We start from the raw sequence: 21206 nt of genomic DNA, 5'->3' as shown, positions 1-21206 counted from the left end.
CTTTAGTGATTTTTTTTTTATTTTATTTTATATATACAATTTTTTTTTTTTTTTCGTTTTTGTTACAGTATATTCTGCTTTCCGGTATGTCATCAGCTTGAAATTTTCTGTGTGTACAAAAAGGTCAAAAGGTGTGGGAACCCTGAAGTTTAAAAGCTGAATGTTAACCTACAAAAAATACTCAATTGATCCTTTATTACTACAGCGCATGCCTTCCTGTAGCTTAAACAGTAGAGAATGCCACTGGCTAAGCCAAGGTCATTTGTTCCGTTCCCAGGGAATTAAGAACTAATAAAATGCAAACATGTACTTAAAAGCAAGTAACTTCGGATAAAAGCATTTACCAAATGCATTCATGTATTATGGTAACAATTGTTACCATAGATTTTAACTACAGTGGTTTAAACAAAAGTGGGCCAAATAAGTTTTATGATAGGTTGCCTTTTAAATATCAGGAACCAATCAAATTAATATTAATAACTCATTTTCAAATGAGAATGTACAAAGTAAATCAGTCACAGATGGGGTTTAAAATGATTGGAGAGTCAGGTACAAAAATGATGCTTTTGTACTAAATACGTTTCATACGTTTATTTATTTATAAGAACTGCTTTGATGAATTGTGAGCATAATGTTATAGGCTAACATGAAATGACTGTTATTACAGCATTATATCGTTTTGAAAAAGTACCTCGAGAAAGTTTTCAGTCACTGTATTCGTTCATACACGCGAAACAGTCTTGTAAACTCACGTATGCTCGTGCTGTTCTACAATGAGGGCCTACACCCACCCACCTGTGCTTACGTTTGTTTCTACCTGTGTCTCTGCTCGGGTGTAAGTTACTGTGACCGAGATGCTGACAGTCAACACGACCTGTTAATATTTCAGCACTTTCGGCGCTGTCTCCACTCCCAAATCCGTTCCGTGTGTTTCTTGGCCTCGGTTCGCACCCGTTTTCTGCTGCTGTTTAATTAGGCGACTGATGTAGGATTGAGTTGCAGCAACACGGCAGCCGTGATAGAGCAGAGACGAAATCCAGGAATCACTTCACAGAGAGGCTACATTACAGGACAAGTATCGCACAGTATGTTATGCTAGTTATCTTATGGAATCAAAAGAGATGAGGTCTCTCCTGACAGTAGTCATGCTTGTGTTAAATTAACAACCCCGCCTCAACGACATCAGGATTTTTCTCGGTAAAAATGCACCACGGAGGACGTTTGATGTTGCTCATACTCAGCATCATTTTAGGTAAGAGTTTCTTTTTTTCTTTCTTTCTTTTCTTTTCTTATCTGCACCTGTATATTTTTAAATGCCTCCCAGCTCTTAATGTTTTTAAGGTGAACTTATGTTTTATAAATTATGTCAGGGTGAAGATAAAATATTAAAGCCAGCATTTGTTTTTCTTATATTACAGTTGACATTTCCCATATATAGTTGTATAATTTCAGTTTGCACCTGAAAATAATCATTTATGATTATGAATACCTGGTGTCCCTTAGTATTACCCACTAGTTTAGTAAACGCATTAACACTAGGCAGTAAGACCATTTTTTCCTCTTCTTCGAAGGGATTGCATGTGGTGACTCCAGAAAGCCCTCATCACCCAGGGCCATCATCAGACAGAGTGAAAAGAGCTCCAGGACTGAGGATGAATTTGAGAGGAACATCAAAGCATTGATAGAGAACCTCAGATCCTTGTCAAAAGAAGAACAAGGAGAAGAGGCCTCACCGGATCTTCATCAGAGCATGAGCAGAATGTCAGCACACCTTGAGAAAATCGCAATTGACAGTACTAACCTAGATACTTACTTGACAATATTCAACAGTTTATTCTCTATATACCAGCCCATGCTGATTGACAGTTTCATTGAAACTCTTCCTCAGGCTTTAATTTGCGTTTTGGCAGACGGACAACACTGTGGATGGCAAGCAGATTTAACTAGTATCATTTCATCTGCATTGAATGAACAAGTACTTTCCGTGATCTCTTCTGTTAAAACTGAAGCTTGCATGCCAACATCTAATCTGCGAATGGCAGACTCCACTATGGCTCAATTAAGCTCTCTTCAGGAGAAGTTGACAAATGTTTTGTCCTCAGACCTCCCATTTTATGTGCTGTCAGACAACATTTTAGCCTTATGGAATAATTTTATGGACATGGCAATTCCACCTGTGATGTCATTCATGTCTGATTTCATGATGAGTGCTCTTCAAACTCCAGTGGATTTTCTAAACCTGGGATTACAGTTCGGCATTGAGATCCCTACCCTAGACCAGCGTGAGAAGTGTCAACAAGGTGTGTCACAGCTTTAGGTTAAGTTCGGTTCTTCAGTAATGTTTGTTCTGCATGTACTATAATACATTTTCAGTGCAGTTGATTGTTCTTGTTTTCTTCTGTCTTGTGTATACAGGTGATCTCAAACAGCTTATCATGTGGTATGTCAGTGGAACCCCATATTCCTGTTATACATTTGGAGAGATAAATTATATTATATCATATTATATTACATTATTTGTTATTATTCTTTTTTAAGTAAAAAGCAATATAAACTAAAATCTTATTACTCTTCGCTGATGATTAAAAAAAAAAAGTTCATTTCCATTTGTGTTGTGTTTTTTTCTGTATTTAGGGGCATGAATCATAATGTAAGCTGGTCTTTTGGACAGTCACTTCTGGATATGTTTTTGGCTCCTGAAACTCCTCTTTGCAGTTTCCCAGGTCCGGAATGCCAGGCCACAGGCAGCATCCAGTTTGGTCGTACTGGCACACCCTCAGTGAACATTCCCACGTATAGTCTCACCTGCGAACAGCAAAACTTGAACCAACTCAACGAAACCCTTTGTGCAACAATTTTAGGAGCAACATCTCAAAAATCGTATGTCCTTTATCAGATGTGTAGAGCGCTCAGCATGCTCTCTCAAACCGAAGTGACAAAGGTCTGGAGGAACGCATGTCACATGACCAAGAACGTCATCTTACCTCTCATTGAGCCCTGCAGTGATCCTGGCACAGCACAATCAAGTCGTATCGCGCGGTCCACTCTCAGCCTCAGCGAACTTCTCTGCGACTACCAGAACTGGACTATTGCTGGCGCTGTGGACCCAGCTCTGGTCACAATGTGCAGTGAAAATGATCGTGCCGCGTTCATTCTTGCTGTGTGTAACAATGCTGAAGCCATGCAAGTGCTGGTCAGAAATCCTAGTAATGCTTGGGTGTGGGAATTCTGTGCAAACGTGTCAGACACGTACATAGTGAATCTGTATTGTTCATATAACATGTGGACTGCTGAAACCATCGACCCATCAATAGTGACTTTCTGTTGGTATAATGACATGGAGAGATTTCAGTTTTTTATGTGTGACAGTGTACCCTTCTTTATGGTTGTGTTCTCCAGTGAAGAAAACAACTGGCTGAAGCCCAATTGCTCTCAACCTCCTCCACAAATCGACATCAACACCCATGTGGCTGAGTCTTGCAAATACTCCGAATGGAAGAACGTACGAGCAATCACCCCTGAACAGATCTCTGAATGTATCCAAAATGATGAGGTTCGATTCATTAATGAGGTGTGTGTTAATCACACGTTTGTCACTGAACTTGCGCTGAACAGCGCAAATGCTTGGGTAGAGAAATATTGCACATATTCTATCAGGAATCCCCCTACAAGCCCACCACCGCTGAGCATTGAAGTTTGGTGTAACTATAGCAAATGGACTAACATGTCTGTGGACCCGTCTGTGGTCGCTCTATGCTGGCAGTATGACCAGATCGGCTTCCATCAGAACGTCTGCTGCAACATACCCTTGTATGACAAGTTGTCTCTTCAAGCTGATAACCAGTGGCTGATTAGAGAGTGCTCTGATAATGACACCACAAATGTGTTGGAGCAAGTTTGCGTTTATTCAGATTGGAGCCAGCCTACTATTGTAGACATGACTGAACTTGCTCTCTGTGCAGATCTTGACACTGAGAACTTCACTCGGAATGTATGTGCCAATGCTACGGTTCTCCAGAATCTGCTGGCAAATTTAGACAACACCTGGTTATTGGAGCAATGCACAAACCTGACTGCGCCTGGCCCAGGTGGTGGGGCTGGGAACGGAGGTAGCCTGATGGGTTTCCGACCAGCTCAGCAGTGTCAGTACTCCAGTTGGGCTTTGGTGCACCCAGATGCTGCTCTCCTCGCTCTTTGCTGGGACTATGACCAGGCCAACTTTATCTCCTTCGTCTGTGCTGACTCTTCCATCCTCACCCACATCACTCGGGAGCCCTCCGGCCTCTGGGTCGGCACTCTCTGTGCCACATACACACCTCCCCAAACCACCAGTGTTGGTGGGAGCAACGAAACAACTTCCCAGCCATGTCTAATTAGGGATTTAGCTAAGAAGCTAAACTGGACATGCAGCACAGACTTCAGCACTGTCTGCCAACCAGGTGCCAGTCAAGTCCAGGGTCTTCGGGTGCTGTTGCGCTGTGGGATAAAGATCCTCCAGCCTCGCTTGGAGAATCTCATGACTACACAGGTGGCATCGGTGGTCAAGCGGGCCACCAGCCTGTGGGTGGTTCTGCTGTTGGCTCTAGAAGAAAGCCATATGACCTCTCTGAGGGTGACCGAGAATATTCGGCTTAGTGTGTTTGACTCAATTGTCATCTACATGGACAATGAGACCAACTTTGACAACAAGCGTGTGCTTTTGCAGTGCTTTGGGGTTGGTATTATTGTTAAATTTCTACTAACCAAAGTAATTTATATTAAGAACAGGGCATATCATTGTTTTCAGACCACTGTTTCCCAAAAAAGACACAGTGACCTAGTTCTGGAAGTTCTTCTAGTTTTTCTGATTATTAATTAGGCATATCCCTTACCAGGTTCACCACTATTTTGTAATTGACCCATGATCTAGCTCATCAACATGAGGTGTAAGGTGTTAGACCTGTCACCGGATAATCTAAATCTCTTCCTTAGCATGTAATATTAACTCGAGTCATTTGATTTGTCCCTACATTAGTATTGTGATACAAATACCTAATGTATGTTGTTGTTGTTCCTATCAATGTTGAGATTGTTATTCTTATGTTATAGGACAATATTGTTATTATACTGCATTTCTAGTTGAAACTTTGCGTGTGTATTTCAGAAAGTTCTGACCAGTCTGATGCAAACAGGAAGAGATGTGCCCACTAACTTTTTCCTGATAAAGGTTGGATTAACAACTTTATTTGCATGTTTTCAATTTTTTAGCTTTGTGCTGCTAAAAATAACACTTAAAAGTGTTGGAGCCAAATTCATGTTTTGCTTTGTCAATCTGCATTATCATTCATACACAATGTCTGCTTTTGCTGAAATCAGTGTGTGAGTAGCACTTCTCATTATTGCTTTTACAGGAGTATTTCCGTATTCCTCTATTTCATTTGAGATCAGTGCTCAGTGCAGCAGACAGCATAATCGTGAGGGAGATCCTGGTGTACTATAACAGGAACTATGCCACTTTACAGGTAGACCATCTCATCATTGCATCATTATATATTAAAAAAAAGTAGGAACACACAATCAAGATAAATACATCATCAGATATAATTTACAGTCTTTTCTTTTTTGAAGCTAACAGATGATTACCTGCACACCATGGTGTCTGTGCTCTTCCAAATTCACTTGCCCAGGGATATTAGCCTGTTTCCTGACATGGGTCTTTTGTTGGCTCTAGCTACACCTTCAGACATCTTGTCAATGCCTCCGCTACAAAATATCAATGCGTGAGTGACACATATATACCTGTTTAAAAAGCTTAAAAAGAACTATCTTTTAATCACGCCATTCACTTCTTGTTTATTATTTATATTATTGTAATATTATAATTATTATATATATAATATAATATATAATTTATTAGATATATTATTTATTCTTGTTTATTATGATTATGGCTGATTTGAATTGTCGGATACTTATTATTGTAATTAATATAAATTATACATAAATGTATATGTAAATTTAAAATTATTTATATACTATTATAGTATTTATTTGTAACATTTTTAATTAACTTTTATATTTTCAGTTTTCATTTAAATTTTAGTTTTAGTTTAGTCTTAAAACTTAGTAATTCAAATTGTTTAAAACATCTCCGCTCCTCTACTTTTCTCCAGGTTAAGCATCATTAACTTCAGCATTAAAAACCTTTCCCTGGAGCAGCAGCAAGCATTTGGTCGATGGTTCAGTCGGTCCATTAGCTTGCCTAACATGACAGCCGGCAGCTTATCCTTTATCAGAGACACTGGTAACCTGATCGCCTATCTGCCCTTCCAGAGCTTCCAGTACCTCTCACCTGCTCAGGTAACAGCCCCAACACCTCGCAAAGATACCTGAACCCATCTGGCTTCGGTTAACCCTCAGGCGGCTCAGCTGGGGAAAATGCCAATGCTTGCCACTGGTTCATTGTAACAGACATGACCTCGTAGTCTGTTTTCAATAAATAAACACAGAAACACATGAATTAAGAATGGCTGTGTAGTGGACTGTTGTGCTAACACCATAATGATTCATAAGGTTCTTCACTGCTGTCCATATGAACAGGACATTTCAAAATACACAAATACATTTAAAATGAAATAAATAGTTTGGTAAACAAATTAGGATGTGTAGGATTTACCTTGAAACACTCAGAAATTGTAAATCAGTTTCACAAATAATTACAAAGCAATAAAAACAGCAATTAACACATTGAATTAAAATATAATTGCATTTTCTTGCCAAATTTACTCTAATAATCTTTGTTTTATTTACAACATTTATATTAAAAATGACACTTTAAGTTCATATTTAAAATGGCCATTTGATAGTTTGAAATGACTAATAAATAGTCTTAAATGATCAGTTGACATATCTTGACTAATTTTGTTCTCATTGCCCTGTGTTGTGTTTTCTTAGCTGCTGGATGGTTTGGATGTCCTGATGAGTAACCCGTTGGGTCTCTTTAAGCAGCAGTTCATTGCTCAGAGTCTCATTGGAACCTTCGGGAACCTCACTGTCGACCAGATCAGGAGGTTAGCTAAATAAAATGTTGTTTTACTCCATTAAAATGAAATTAATATAATTCCTTGTATTTTTTTAGATTTGGCATATGGAAATAGTTTCCTTTCACACCCCTCCAGGTTAGGTAATCTGACCTGTCTGACTCACCCCAGCCAGCTGATGGCATATGCAGGAACAGAAGCCTTCTCAGTGATCCAGGACAACATCAGGACGTGTGCGGTTCAGGGTTTTAGTGTTCCTAGCAATATGGTCAGTAAACATGGTCCAGATCAGCTGTCTCATTTATATCGTTGTCACTTATATTCACCCTCTTCATTAAAAAACAACCCCCACTTGAAAATTATCCCTTACAAAAATTAACCATGGTTTTACAATAGTAAAAGTGTATTAACCATGGTTTTTTGACATATTGATTATCATTTGTATAACCACAGTTTAGCTTGACCGGTTAGAGTAGCAAAACCATGATTAAATTGAGGTTACCACAGTTTAACTATAGTAACCATGTTTTTTATGGTTTTATTTGTGGTAAAACCATGGTTAATTTTCGTACGGGATTGCTACATATAAAATAGCCTCAAGTTTGTGGTTACTTTTCGTTTTGTGTCCAGATTTCCAGCTTGATCTTGAAATCGTCTGACCTGCAGTCTCCCTCCAGCCTCACTCCTCAGAGAGTCTCTGAGCTTGGCCCTTTTCTGCCCCTGCTGGGATCCAGTGTCCTGCAGCAGCTCAGCTCAGCCCAGCTCATGCCTGCCCTCAGCACCCTCGCATCTGTGCCTTTCACCCCTGCACAGGTATGCACCATTGTTGCCACACATGCATATATTTGCCACACAAGCCGAATAATTTTGCAAAATCTGCAGGCCATAAATATTTCTTACCAGTCATAATTCTATTCTGCATTATTTATTTTTTATAAATGTATATATGTTTTTATGACAGAGAGTTTTTTTTCCCCCAGTCATAGGCAAGGCAATTTATTTACAGGTGCATCTCAATCAATTAGAATGTTGTGAAAAAGTTCATTATTTCAGTAATTCAACTCGTGTATTAAATAAATTCAGTGCACACAGACTGAAGTAGTTTAAGTCTTTGGTTCTTTTAATTGTGATGATTTTGGCTCACATTTAACAAAAACCCACCAATTCACTATCTCAACAAATTAGAATACTGCATAAGACCAATTAAAAAATACATTTTTAGTGAATTGTTGGCCTTCTGGAAAGTATGTTCATTTACAGTATATGTACTCAATACTTGGTAGGGGCTCCTTTTGGTTTAATTACTGCCTCAATTCGGCGTGGCATGGAGGTGATCAGTTTGTGGCACTGCTGAGGTGGTATGGAGGCCCAGGTTGCTCTGATAGTGGCCTTCAGCTCATCTGCATTGTTGGATCTGGTGTCTCTCATCTTCCTCTTGACAATACCCCATAGATTCTCTATGGGGTTCAGGTCAGGCGAGTTTGCTGGCCAATCAAGCACAGTAACACCATGGTCATTGAACCAGCTTTTGGTACCTTTGGCAGTGTGGGCAGGTGCCAAGTCCTGTCAGCATCTCCATAAAGCTTGTCAGCAGAAGGAAGCATGAAGTGCTCTAAAATTTCCTGGTAGATGGCTGCGTTGTTTTTCTCAAGTTCTTTTTCTCCACAGCCCAGGTAAGATGCTTCTGACGTTGTCTCTGGTTCAGAAGTGGCTTGGCAGCCCTTTTCCTGAAGACGTCTGAGCGTGGTGACTCTTGATGCACTGACTCCAGCTTCAGTTCTCTCCTTGTGAAGCTCTCCCAAGTGTTTGAATCGGCTTTGCTTGACAGTATTCTCAAGCTTGCGGTCATCCCTCTTGCTTGTGCACCTTTTCCTACCCAAATTCTTCCTTCCAGTCAACTTTGCATTTAATATGCTTTGATACAGCACTCTGTGAACAGCCACGCCTTTCAGTAATGACCTTCTGTGACTTACCCTCTTTGTGGAGGGCGTTAATGTTCATCTTCTGGATCATTGGCAAGTCAGCAGTCTTCTCCATTACAATACACAATAAAGCGCTATATAAATGCCTCATTCATTCATTCATTCATTATTGTGGTTTCAAAGAACAAGAGATACCCGGAATTTATACTGTAGGGATGGTCATTAATTGAAACTCAACTGTAAATATTCTAATATTTTTAGATACTGATTTTTGACTTTCATGAGCTGTAAGCTCTAATCATCAAAATTAAAACAAAAAAACTTTTGAAATGTTTTACTTTACAAGCAATGAATCTAAAATATATGAAAGTTTCACTTTTTGAAATAACTTACAAGAAAAAATTAACTTTTTCACGACATTCTAATTTGAGATGCACCTGTATATATCACTTTATTTCATACACAGTGGTAAGTTTTTTCCACAAAAGTATATTTGAAAAAGATAGTTACAAAAAGGTTAAAAGAAATAACAATAAAAAAAATCAGAAAAGCTGAAGAAAAAAGTAAAAAGAAAATAAAGGTATACATTAAAAGGAATGTGAGAAACTTTTATACACACACAAAATTGTCAACAACTGCAAACAAAATCTTAAATTTTGTTTTCATATTAATTTAACATTGTTACATCAGCAAGGTTCAGAAGGTAAGATGTCTTACAGTTTGATCTACAGCATGTAATGTTACACTTCTAATAATGATACCAAACAGCTAGTCTGTAGCATGGTTTTATCCGCTGGCCTAAGACCATTTTTACTTGCATTTTGCATTTGGCATGTTAATTTTGGACACTGAGTATACCCAAGTGGGTGGAAAATTGAGTAGGGGTCAAAGGTTACAAGCAGGCAGTGTGGGTTCAGTCTTGAGGGCTCTGCAACAGATGGAAGACTGCTGTCAGAGGAGCCATGGTATCTGATATAGGTAGAGGATTGTGTCACTGCTCAACCCTTTTAATCATTTCTGCATGACCAAACATGAATTCTGCATGTCCATCTCAATGTGCACCCAAAACATAAGGAAGGCAGAGGATGGGAGGACAATGGAAAAACAGAAAGCTTCAGATGTTAATAGAATGTCTTTATTATAGGTTGAAAGGGGGAATGTCCTTGTAAAAGTCAGAAAATGTGTTTTAATTAAATAGAGAAATACCTACAATAATACCCATATAATGAAACATAAGAGACTTTATCTATCAGAATATTTATTCATCATCTTGTTTCATTGCTTTATGATGCACTGCCTTATTCACTGCCTATTGATCAGTATAGTTTTTTTTTTTTCCTTTTTCATAAAGGCACGTGTTATCTTCGACAAGATCTCAGCCAACTTTAGTGTAAGTATATCTTGAGAAAAGCTGTGCTTGCCAATGTCAGCCAATGTCTCTGTGAACCTACATGTGTGTGTGTTTGTGATGTCAGCACTTTTGCACAGCCAGCTGGCCCACAACTCAGCATAATCAACTCAGGGGTAGTTCAAGGACAATTGCATTGGCCTTACACACACTCACCCGTCAGTTACACTTTATAAATTTACTTTGTGTGTTTGAAAGTGCATGTAACATTTACTCATATGATCCGTGTGATTCGGCAGTTCCTCAAGGTATAGGATTGCACCAAGCACAAGGAAGTTGTCAAGCGGCCCTTTGTATTTTGCGTCTAAGGTTTAAGGGAACATTGTGATGTAGGCCAGGTAGGGTGTCAATAGTGAGCTAGCGCATGCCTCTCGCATCCTCTTTCATATGTGTCATCAATGAGAAATAATAAATAGTTTTTGGAATATAGCCTGCTTATGGCACATGTTAAATATTTAAGTTAAGACTAGTTACATTGTTTATGAAAGGGGTTTTCAAACATTTTAGATCCAGAGGACCCCCAAATGGTGATAATTCCTTTATGATGGACCCACTTCCTAAAATATTAGATTTAGAGCAATCATACTGTATATTCACATTACTTTCCAAAAGTTTGGGCTTGCTACGTTGTTCTTGTTTGTTTGTTTGTTTGTTTGTTTGTTTGTTTGTTTTTGAAAGAAGTCTCTTATGTTCACAAAGGCTGCATTTATTTGTTCAGACATTTATACTTTAAAATGTGTGTAATTTATTCCTGTATGTTCAGCAGCTATTACTCCAGTCTTCAGTGTCACATGATCCTGCAGAAATCATTCTAATATGCTGATTTTCTGCTTTATTTTCTACATTTCATTTTAGTATAAATATTTTTGTGGAAACTGTGATATTTTTTGTCACATCATATGTTCAAAAGAACATTTTGTAACACTTGTACAGTGACCAATTCTCACTAATAACTAGTTGCTTATAAACAGCCTGTTGGCTGTTTATTAGTACATCCCTAATCCTACCCAATACCTAAATTTAACAACTACCTTCCTAACTATTAATAAGCAGCAAATTAGGAGATTACTGAGGTGAAAGCCGTAGTTAATGGTTTGTTAATAGCGAAAATTGGATTTTAAAATAAAGCGTGGCCGTACATTTTTTTAACAATGTGATGTGATAGTCTTTACTATCACTTTTTAACAGTTTTATCCTTGCTGAAAAAAAGTATTAATTGCTAATTATGTATTGTAAAAATACACATCTTTTCAATAAATGGTTATTGAAGTATAATATAAAATATCTTTTTTTTTTCTTTTTTTTTTGCAAATTGTTAAAACATTATATTTAAAGAAAATGTATTTCTTGTTAAGTTGACAGCATCAACTTATGTTTCTTTTTTATGTGGATTTAAGAAAACAATGCAGTTCTCTCTAAATTGTGGTCCCAAACCCCAGTTTGTTATGGTAAATTCTCAATGATACTGAATGTCATTTGAATGATACTGAGTATCATATTTTGTAAATATAAGTGTGATATTTGTGCTCCCTCTCAGCTGGCTCTACCAGGCTCTGAGCATTTGTCTAGGCTGGGATCTCTTGTGAGTGGAGTAAAGGTGGAGACTCTGTGGACTTTACCAACTGATGTTCTGCTGGAAGCGTTACCTGCTATGAGCCTTCAGACACCTGGGCTCACCCCCCCACAGGTCAACACTATCATCTCCAAACTCTGGGTAAGAAACTCACTCTAACAGATTTTCCCTTTAGGCTTTTGAACATGAACATTTCATATTGGAGTACTAGTTAAGAGAAACAGCTGTAAATAAATCCACAATTAAAAGAGCTTCAGGTTTTAACACCAGACTGGATATACATAACCAAAATAATTCAAATGTGCTCCAATGTTGTACCAGATGAGAAGCAAAAGCAAAAAAGCTTGCACCCCTTCAATGGAATAGAATAATTTCTGGGTTTTGAATATCTCTTTGAGTGTCACGTAAGATTAAAAAAACATATATAGTGTCCTTTCACCAGATATGTTTTGCATGCTGATCTTGAATATGTAACTGCTCAGGCAACAGGAATGAATGTGAATTTCTTCTTCCGTGCTTTCAGGGTTCTAGTTCTGTGTCCCAGTGGATGGATAAAGTCAAACCTTTGCTCTCTAGCACTCCACTCCTCAGTGTGATTCCCCAAGTCCCTCTGCTGCTGATCAGAGACACTGCTGTACACACTCGCCTCTGGAACACACAGCAGGTATGTTCTAGTCCAGTCATACACACTTCATTTATCAACCACAATTACAGTACAATTAGAGTTTTTGGGTAATTTTATACTTATTTGCATACTGAATTTCGATTGGTCTTTTCTCCCTTGTACATATTTATTTAGACTTACATTCATAAGTTTGGGGTCAGTATGATCTTTTAATATTTTGGAAAAATGCCTTTTATGCTCACCAAGGCTGCAAAATACAGTAAAACTATTTTAATATTCTGATTTGCTGCTCAATAAACATTTCTCTTTATTAGCAATGTTGAAAACAGCTTGCTGCTTGATTTGATTTTTGAATTTCCAAAGAACAGCATTTATTTGAAATAGAAATGTTTTGTGACAATTCAAAAAAATTTTTATTCATAATCTCATTCATAGTTCACTCAATTAATCAATGGAATTTTGTGCAGACCTACCTGTAAATTTAGTGCAGATGTCATGAATCCTGAATAATGGTTGGAGTATTGCACAAACACTCTCTTGACAAGTTTCTTTTCCTTTTTCTGTACTACAGAAAAAATGTGTATACATTTTTTTTTAGCAATTTACTTTTACTCCTGTAAAAGTAAAAAAAAAAAAAAAAGTCTTACTGACCCCAAACATTTGAACTAGTGTATGTCTGTTCTTACACTGCAAAGACCATGTAGCATTTAATTTGCGCATAACCAAAACCTAAAATATAACTTTATGTAAAACTTTTACACTATTACACAAGTATTGGTATTTCTTTTAGGAACTGCAAATACAGAATACAGAATGCAACAATTTCAGAATACAACACAGAACAAACAAACAACATTATCTCAGACTTCACATGCACTCACAAATAAATAAATAAATTGGAATAAAAATGTAAATAAAAAACAAAAACAAATAAAAATACACATTTAATACATTAGACATCAATTATAATGCTTTGCAATAATAAATACAAGTTCATTAACTAAAGATACCATAGTAAAGAGTTAAAAAACAGTCAATCATTAGAAATGCCTGAAGGTAATGTACAACTCATAGGAAAGATTAAACATTGGTTTGGCTGCTAGTTTGTCTAAATATCTGAGAAATGATCCCAAATCTGGTGAAGATCTGATGAGCCAAATATATTAGGGCTGCAACTAACGATTATTTTAATAATCGATTAATCTGTCGATTATTTTTTCGATTAATCGATGAATCGGATTAAAAAAAGAAAAAAAAGAAAAGCATTCATTTCCAACCCTTTATTCAAAAACAGAACTAAAATCTTTAGAAAGTGCACAAACGTGTTGCTCCTTGAACATCCCTGAGCTGTTATAATAATAATAAAATAAAATAAAATGGACTAACACAAAAACATACACATGTATGCTTTACATCTGGGAGTGCAAAAATTAAATAATTTAACAACACTGCGTCGTTAGCGTTGGTATTGTATCAGACACCTGCACTTAACATTATATGAAAATCAAGCTCAAATGGAGTTAATAATGTTTTTGAACAGAGAATGACGGAGATGGAGTGTTTTGTCTGTCGTTAGAACGGCTGTAACTGTTATGCAGTGCATAAGTGCATTAAGTGCATTATGCTTTCATCAACTTTTACAGGTTATATAACTTTGATTGTAGCTATATGGGCGCTTAGTTTTTTCTTGTTGTTTAATACACTTGGCCAAAATCTCAAATTAAGCGCTTATGCACATAATGCACAGGATATTTAAAACGTATATAGACAGCAAATAACTAATTCTTCTCCACTCTTCAAACACACAAAAACATTATCCTTTACTGACATAGTGTTTGAGTAAAGAAAACGCTGTACTATTCAAACACCAATTATTTATTCACCCTTGCATTGCGAAAAAGCAGAGATCTCATCTTCTCCAGGCTGTGCGCGGCGCGTCAATCTGAATGGAGGCGGGGTGAAGTTACGAGGTCTCGCTGAGAGCTCGATGATCCAATGGCGTTACGAAGTTTTACTGACAAGTTATTTTAGTGCTTATCATTGGTTTACTATTTTTAAAACTCTCTGATTTAAAATAATAAAAACGAATTATAAGCGACTCAAGTTTGGATAATTTTTCACAGCACCTGACTGGGCTAGAGTATGGCAACTGCCATACGCAAACGCCGCCCCTGCTCCCACACCTTGGATGACTTGGGTCGCACGGATTTCTCTGCCTCCGCCATGTATCTTTCCTCTACCTCCGCTCGTTTTTGTTTTTTTGTTTTTTTTACTTTTTTTTTTTATTTATGAGGCGCCAAACTCTGCTAGCATCCGTGCGCGAGAGAGACCGAGTGTGTTCACTCCGCTCCGCTCAACTAAAGTTTTTGTTTTTTAATAATCAAACGTCTCCGCGTCGCGCGACACAACGAATCGATTATGAAATTCGTTGCCAACGCTTTTAGTAATCGATTTTTATCGATTTAATCGATTCGTTGTTGCAGCCCTAAAATATATACTTTCTCACATAGTCTAATTAAATGTGTGTGTTTGAGCAAGAGGTCATTGCAAGTGTGTCTTCCATCATGACACTCCCTATTACCACAGAGATCTGTATAATACTACAGTGTCTAATTACTGGTTTAATTATTGATAATGGAGCACAACAAAACTTCTTTGTTGTGTAACCTCTGATTTAGCACACTAGACACTGTATCTCATGTTAGCTAGCAGAAAATAAGATGAAAACCAACCTGGGCTGCTCTAGTACTGTCAGTCCCTTTTTCCGGGACATTAAGCATGGAAGTCTTTTGTAATCCCCCTTTCCTGTTATAGATAAGCTTACAGAGCCAAGAAGTCACTGATTTCACTGTTAATGTATGCATAAATATTTAACAGGTTACAGTAATTGTGCCCCCTGATTTATAGGTAAATTCCTTAAAGGGATAGTACACCCAAAAATGTTTTTTGTTGTTGTTTTGTTTGTTTGTTTACTCTCTTTTTACTCACCCTCACGTTGTTTCAAACCTGTATGAATTTCTTTCTTCGGTTGCACAAAAGAAGCTATTTTGAGGAATGTTGATAACCATTTACTGGTAGCCATTTACTTCCATAGTATTTTTTCTATAATCTGAATTGTCCAAGTTTAAAGCTATGCTAAAATCTAAATCCTTGATTGTTCCAATAGCATCCTTACATTGTTTTTTTTTCATCCAACAGGCTAAAGTTCTCTTTAAAGAGGCTGTCGTCTCTCACCCAAGTCTCTCACTTCAAGAATTTCTGTAAGTTTGGCCTTTAGGGATTTGTGAATTAATTTTGTGATTATAAACAAGGTCTACAAAATGAATCATGACAACTGCTCAGTGAACTACCTAAGCATGATCATGTTTTTTTCTTTCTTTGACATGACAGATCTTTGAGGACACTGGCTACGGGAGTGAATTGCTTGGACCTTAGAAGATTGTTCCAGAACCTGGCATCTCTATCGCCTCTACGTGACATTATGAAATTTCTGAGAGTGCAGCCTGTGCTACTCCACCCCTCACTGGTATCTAGTAAAACCTACATTCAAATTCAGGGCCTAAATTTGACAGATTACCAGTTTAGTTTAGTTTCATCTTTATTTAGTCTTATTCGTAGTGCTTATTCATAATCTTATTCATAGTTCACTCAATTAATTAATGGAATTTTGTGCAGACCTACCTGTAAATTGAGTGCAGATGTTATGAATCCTGAATAATGGTTGGAGTATTGCACAAACACTCTCTTGACAAGTTTCTTTTCCTTTTTCTGTACTACAGAAAAAATGTGTAATTGAGGAACTGTACAAGTTTGACTTCTTCTCAGATTTACTTGGAGATTTGGGTTCTCAGATTGCCCTGTCACTTCCGTGAGTCAAAATTCAATTCATCAAAATACATTTTCATGTGTATATAATTTTGTCTTTACATAATAAATTTCATGTTATTGTCTAAAGGCTAAGCACCATTAAGAAATTTCCACAAGACAAGATGGATTCTCTGAGGAAAATTATAATACAGGAGCCATATTACTTCCTACTGCTTCCCAGCACCAAACAAGCTGTCCTGGTGGACAAGATGGTTCAAAGACTGGTAAAGAATATAATATTACTGTCTACAGGTCATGCACACATTTTCATTATGGATCTTTTCAGTTAATTATTTTGACAGGGTTCAAACCGTAAATGTCAAATTGTCCAGTCGGTATGGTAGTCTCTGTGAATCTCCAACCCTATTTTCTTTGGTTTTCTCATCAGAATATGTACACTGGCCTGTACACTGAAGAGGTGTTTCGTTCGCTAGGTGTCATGGCTACATTTGTGACAGATGAAATGTTTTGGAAATTGGATAGGAGCTTTTTTGTTGATGGTCTGGAGTTCCTACAAAGATTCTGCTACAATGCCAATAAACGAGACCTGGTGGCAGATATGCTACGGGAACAGCGGACATTTGGGTAAGGACAGTTAAAACTTTATTTTCTAGTTTCTATTAAATTACCGGAAATGAAAGCTCGCTTCAAACCCAACAAGTTGGCAATAAACTGTTTTCTCCACATAGCCCTGTAAAAAACTGGACATCAGAGACACTGAACCAAGTGGACCGCTTCTTGTTTTTTCTCCCGAAGGACACTATTCAGCTCATCCCCTTAGTGAGTGACCAGATATTTCTTTGTGTCATCTGAACACACACCTGTGTTTTTACCTGTCTGTATGTGTCTTCAGGCTTTGATGAGCTTAGAGCGCATCGAGAGGCTGTTCCTGAGTCAGCAGAAGTGGGAGAGAGGAGAGTTTGGCTCTCTGTGTCAGAAACCCTCAGAGCTGTTTGAGAAGAAGCAGTTTGTGCTTCAGTTCTTCCTCGGCTTCCTCAGAATGGGACGTGCCCCTTGTAAGCACAATTCTCTGCCTTGACAGAATGTCATCTGTTAAAATCATTCTGTTCACTTTAAATAAATAACAGATTGTGAAGGGATATAATACAGCAGTATGGCTGTCACTTCACACTTTTGACTGCTCAACCCTTTTCATTTCATCTCTCCATCTCTGTGTCTTAGATGCTGGACTGATCCCCACTTGTGAGAGCCTGCATGTGACACAACCTGCTGCCTGGACTATTGACAGCCTTAGAAACATGCCACAAGCTGCATTTCGGAGGTGCTTGGAGCTCATTGGCCAGGATCCATTTTTCAGTGCATTCGAGCTGTTAATGCTCCTTACAAAAACCAAAGAGGTGCCTGAATTTCTCCATCAGCTCATATGCTCCTAAATAACATTCTCACAAGTGTTTTACAATTTTGAGATATGACATTTTGTTGGTGCACATAATAATACATATCCTCGTTTTCAATTGTACCTTTCCACTTGGTGGAAATCCCATTAATATGTTGGTGATGTTCGGTGAATATCTGCATATCTGTGGCATAATAATAGTGGTGACTTTTTTTGTCTGTGTGTAGGTGTATGGGATGCCTTCCTCTTTTAACTCCTCTGTGATCTCTCAGTTGGGTCGCATTGCCACTCAGCTTTCACTTGAAGAATTGGCCTCTCTTAGACTCTCTGAAATTCAGTCAATTTCAGCTATGGGGGCTCTCAACACATGGACCAGAAGACAGGTGAAATGTTGATGAACACATTTGTAAACATGAGCTCGAATGGCTGGTAAAGTTGCAATTTGAAAAACACAATATATCACTAATCAATGAAAATACACTGATTGATTTTGCATTTATTTGAAAAAAAAAAATACAGTAAAAACAACAATAATGTTGTGAAATATGATTGAAATTTAAAATAATAATTTTAATAAAGTTCAAAATAACAGAATTTATTTGGGGTGGGGGAAAGGTTTTCGTAACTGTGAAAAAAAAACATACTGGTTTTATATACATATTGTAAATGACCTCTGTTTGCAATTGCAGCTGAAATCACTATTCTCCACGGTTCTGAACTCAACCAGAAAGACTCCTAGCCAGTTGGACTCCAGCACATTTGTGGCATTGGGGCATATTGTGTGTGGGATTGATGCACCAGTCATGCGCAACCTGAATCCAGTGGAGTTCAGGTTGAATTATCAAGAAATTTTTCGAAATTATCTAAAAATTTGCTGCATGTACAGTATGTTTCCTCCGATTGTATTTACTCTTGTGCTGAATGTGAAATGTGTCGTTTTTCTTATTCCAGTAAAGCAGTTTTGTGGCTTGGCCGTTTGAATTTGTCTTGCTCTGAGGAGCAGCTGCAGGCATTTATAGGGCTGCTCAGTCATAGCTTGGCATTTGGACCGGTCAGCTCCTGGGGATCAGAGGTCTTCATTGAGATTGGAGCGATTGCAGGTACAGCTCAGAGCTTGTAATCAGAAAGCTGATGGTTTGATTCCCACAGATATCACCATTGGGCGAGGCACTTTACCCAAAAGTTACCAAAGTTGAAATTGTCCCTGTAACATAGTAGATAAAAGAACTTGTGCCTGATCTGCTAGTTGTGATAATTGCTGTTTTTTTCTTATACATGGTGTTTTTGTGCTTTTTCCCCTTTCTGTAGCGGGTCTGCCTGACATGGCCATGTCTGCTTTGGTGAGGGAACAGATAGAAGGAATCACCCCACTTGCCATCTCTCTCATCCCAACAGGCAAATTTGCAGTTAGTATCCGTTTTCTCTAGCCTCTTTAGTGCCTTGCACTGAAATGTATGATGTATGTATGTATGTGGCTATTTGACTGTGTTCATAACTATTATTGGCAAAGCAAGGAGGAACATCCTTAGTCTTTTCTAATTCCTGTCACCGATTTGACAACAAATGATAAAATCCAACAAACAGTTACTTTCTTACCTCAATTTCTAGATCTAGAATTCTCTCACGCGCCATCCTCTTTTGAACTGAGAGTACGTGTGTGTGTGCTATTATTGTCATATACTGCACGTTATTTTGTTTGAAAGGCATCTCTGGAAAAAACTCCCTGAATGAACCCGCTAACCGGGGCGTCAAGAGTTTTCTGGAATGACAGTATTCTGAAGGGTCCCCATAGATAACCTTGAAATATCAGGAAACTTAAAAACGATCATTTTTGTGTAACCTCTTTTAAAAAGTCGAGGAAATTTCTATATTGCACTTGCTTCGACTTACTCTCAGCTCAAATATAAAAGTTAGCAAGCATTAGTCTCATTAAACTCTTAGGGTTTCCTCTATTTTTTAAGATTAAATGTATTTTGAAGTCATTCTAGGACCATTATTTACCTGGCGTTTCTATGTTCTTTCTTCACAGGTAGTGTTTAACCAGGCACAGATTCGTATGTTCACCTATGATCAGGCCGTTGCTGTGACTGAGGCCCAGCGCTCCGCTCTGTCTCCAGTACAGCGGACGGCCCTGTCCATGGTGCTCAACCCCTGGGAGGACAAACCTGTTGATTTCAGAGGTACTTTCACTCCAGGTGTGAAGAAATGAAGGAAAAGCTCTTTTATTATACATTAATTAAAAAATATATTGGTTATAATTAAATGTGAGCAATCTCAAACCTAAATGAATGATTGATATTCGGACATTTTTGGTTGTTAAATGTTCTTTATTCTGTCTCAGTTATATTTGTGTGTCTTTCAGACAGGTCACTGGGAGTTGCAATGCATCCCTGTCCTTTCTTCTACCTCTCCAGCATCCTGATAATGCTGCTGTTTTCTCTGGGATGAGTTAGGTCTGTCGCTGCTGAATTGCTGCTATACTGAACTGAACTTTTCTTTTCAAATATGTGCAATATGATGTAACTTTAATACTGAATATATAAGACTTACGAGAAATACAAGAACAATAACTCATGGAAATATTTCTCTCAGCACTTTATAATAGTTGGTCAGTGAAAATGTGGTTTTGTTTGACTGTTTTTGAATAATTGCTTGAGAGAATAATGTTATCAACATAGGTCTATAATTGCCTTAACTGATTTGGTTTGACTTGTGATTTATATTCAACTTATTGTTCTGTTTTTATTAGTATTATTTATTGACTTTTTAAACTGCTTTAACAGCCTTCATGCATGCACTACCAGTCAAAAGTTTTTGAACAGTAAATTTTTTAAGTCTCTTCTGCTCACCAAGCAAATAAGAATATTAGAATGATTTCTGAAGGATCATGTGACTGCAGTAATGATGCTGAAAACTGGGCTTTGCTTACAGGAATATATTACATTTTAAAATATATTCAAATAGTAAGCAGTTATTTAAAATAGTAAAAATATTTCACAATATTACTGCTTTTGCTTGTGTTTTGGATCAAATAAATGCAGTTTGGTGAGCAGAAGAGAGTTCTTTTAAAAAAAAAAAAACATTAAAAATCTTACTGTTAAAAAACTTTTGACCGGTAGTGTACATTGAAATTCTGGAAAAATATCAGAAGGGGTTGTATTAACGTAAAGTAAAAACTTGATTGTGAAGTGTTATTTTTCTTTAATTTGTAAACTCACTCATGTATTTATTCTGGCTTTTTATGTAACTCTATCTATTTGCCGTAATACTTCATGTCCCGATGTCAGACTGTATTTTAATTTTGTATTGTGCATAAACCAGTGCATATATCCTTGGAAATAAAGTATTACAAGAGACATTAAAAGGGGATTTATAATTATAAAACTACAAAAACAGTTATTATCGCCAAGTATAATAATAATAATAATTGTAAAA

General features: G+C 37.4%; 1 protein-coding gene across 3 annotated transcripts; it reads left to right on the top strand.

Moving 5' to 3' along the window:
• The first annotated feature begins 80 nt into the window (after window positions 1-80).
• strc1 (stereocilin 1) lies at window positions 81-21192 on the top strand. 3 transcript variants are annotated; one of them, XM_058780898.1, is made up of 28 exons: window positions 81-1252; window positions 1572-2300; window positions 2416-2440; window positions 2635-4714; window positions 5144-5206; window positions 5391-5501; window positions 5608-5759; window positions 6153-6339; window positions 6934-7049; window positions 7158-7287; window positions 7650-7832; window positions 10293-10331; window positions 11887-12063; window positions 12446-12586; window positions 15746-15807; window positions 15938-16073; window positions 16327-16415; window positions 16503-16638; window positions 16803-16999; window positions 17104-17194; window positions 17268-17430; window positions 17597-17772; window positions 17999-18154; window positions 18461-18603; window positions 18723-18871; window positions 19080-19177; window positions 19801-19966; window positions 20134-21192. In XM_058780898.1, the coding sequence occupies exons 1-28, from the start codon at window positions 1204-1206 to the stop codon at window positions 20217-20219; spliced, it is 6030 nt and encodes a 2009-aa protein (XP_058636881.1). In that variant the 5' UTR covers window positions 81-1203; the 3' UTR covers window positions 20220-21192. The 3 variants fall into 3 exon arrangements, 2 of the variants coding, with proteins under 2 accessions (XP_058636881.1, XP_058636882.1); XM_058780899.1 differs by having other exon boundaries at window positions 19801-19951; window positions 20134-21148; XR_009271926.1 differs by lacking the exons at window positions 18723-18871; window positions 19080-19177; window positions 19801-19966; window positions 20134-21192 and having other exon boundaries at window positions 17597-17696; window positions 18461-18596.
• Window positions 21193-21206: the final 14 nt, after the last annotated feature.

Source organism: Onychostoma macrolepis, chromosome 07 (assembly GCF_012432095.1).
Source record: "Onychostoma macrolepis isolate SWU-2019 chromosome 07, ASM1243209v1, whole genome shotgun sequence".
NCBI lineage: Eukaryota > Metazoa > Chordata > Actinopteri > Cypriniformes > Cyprinidae > Onychostoma > Onychostoma macrolepis.
Note: the sequence above shows the minus strand (reverse complement) of the source record. Positions and strands in the feature narration are given on the sequence as shown.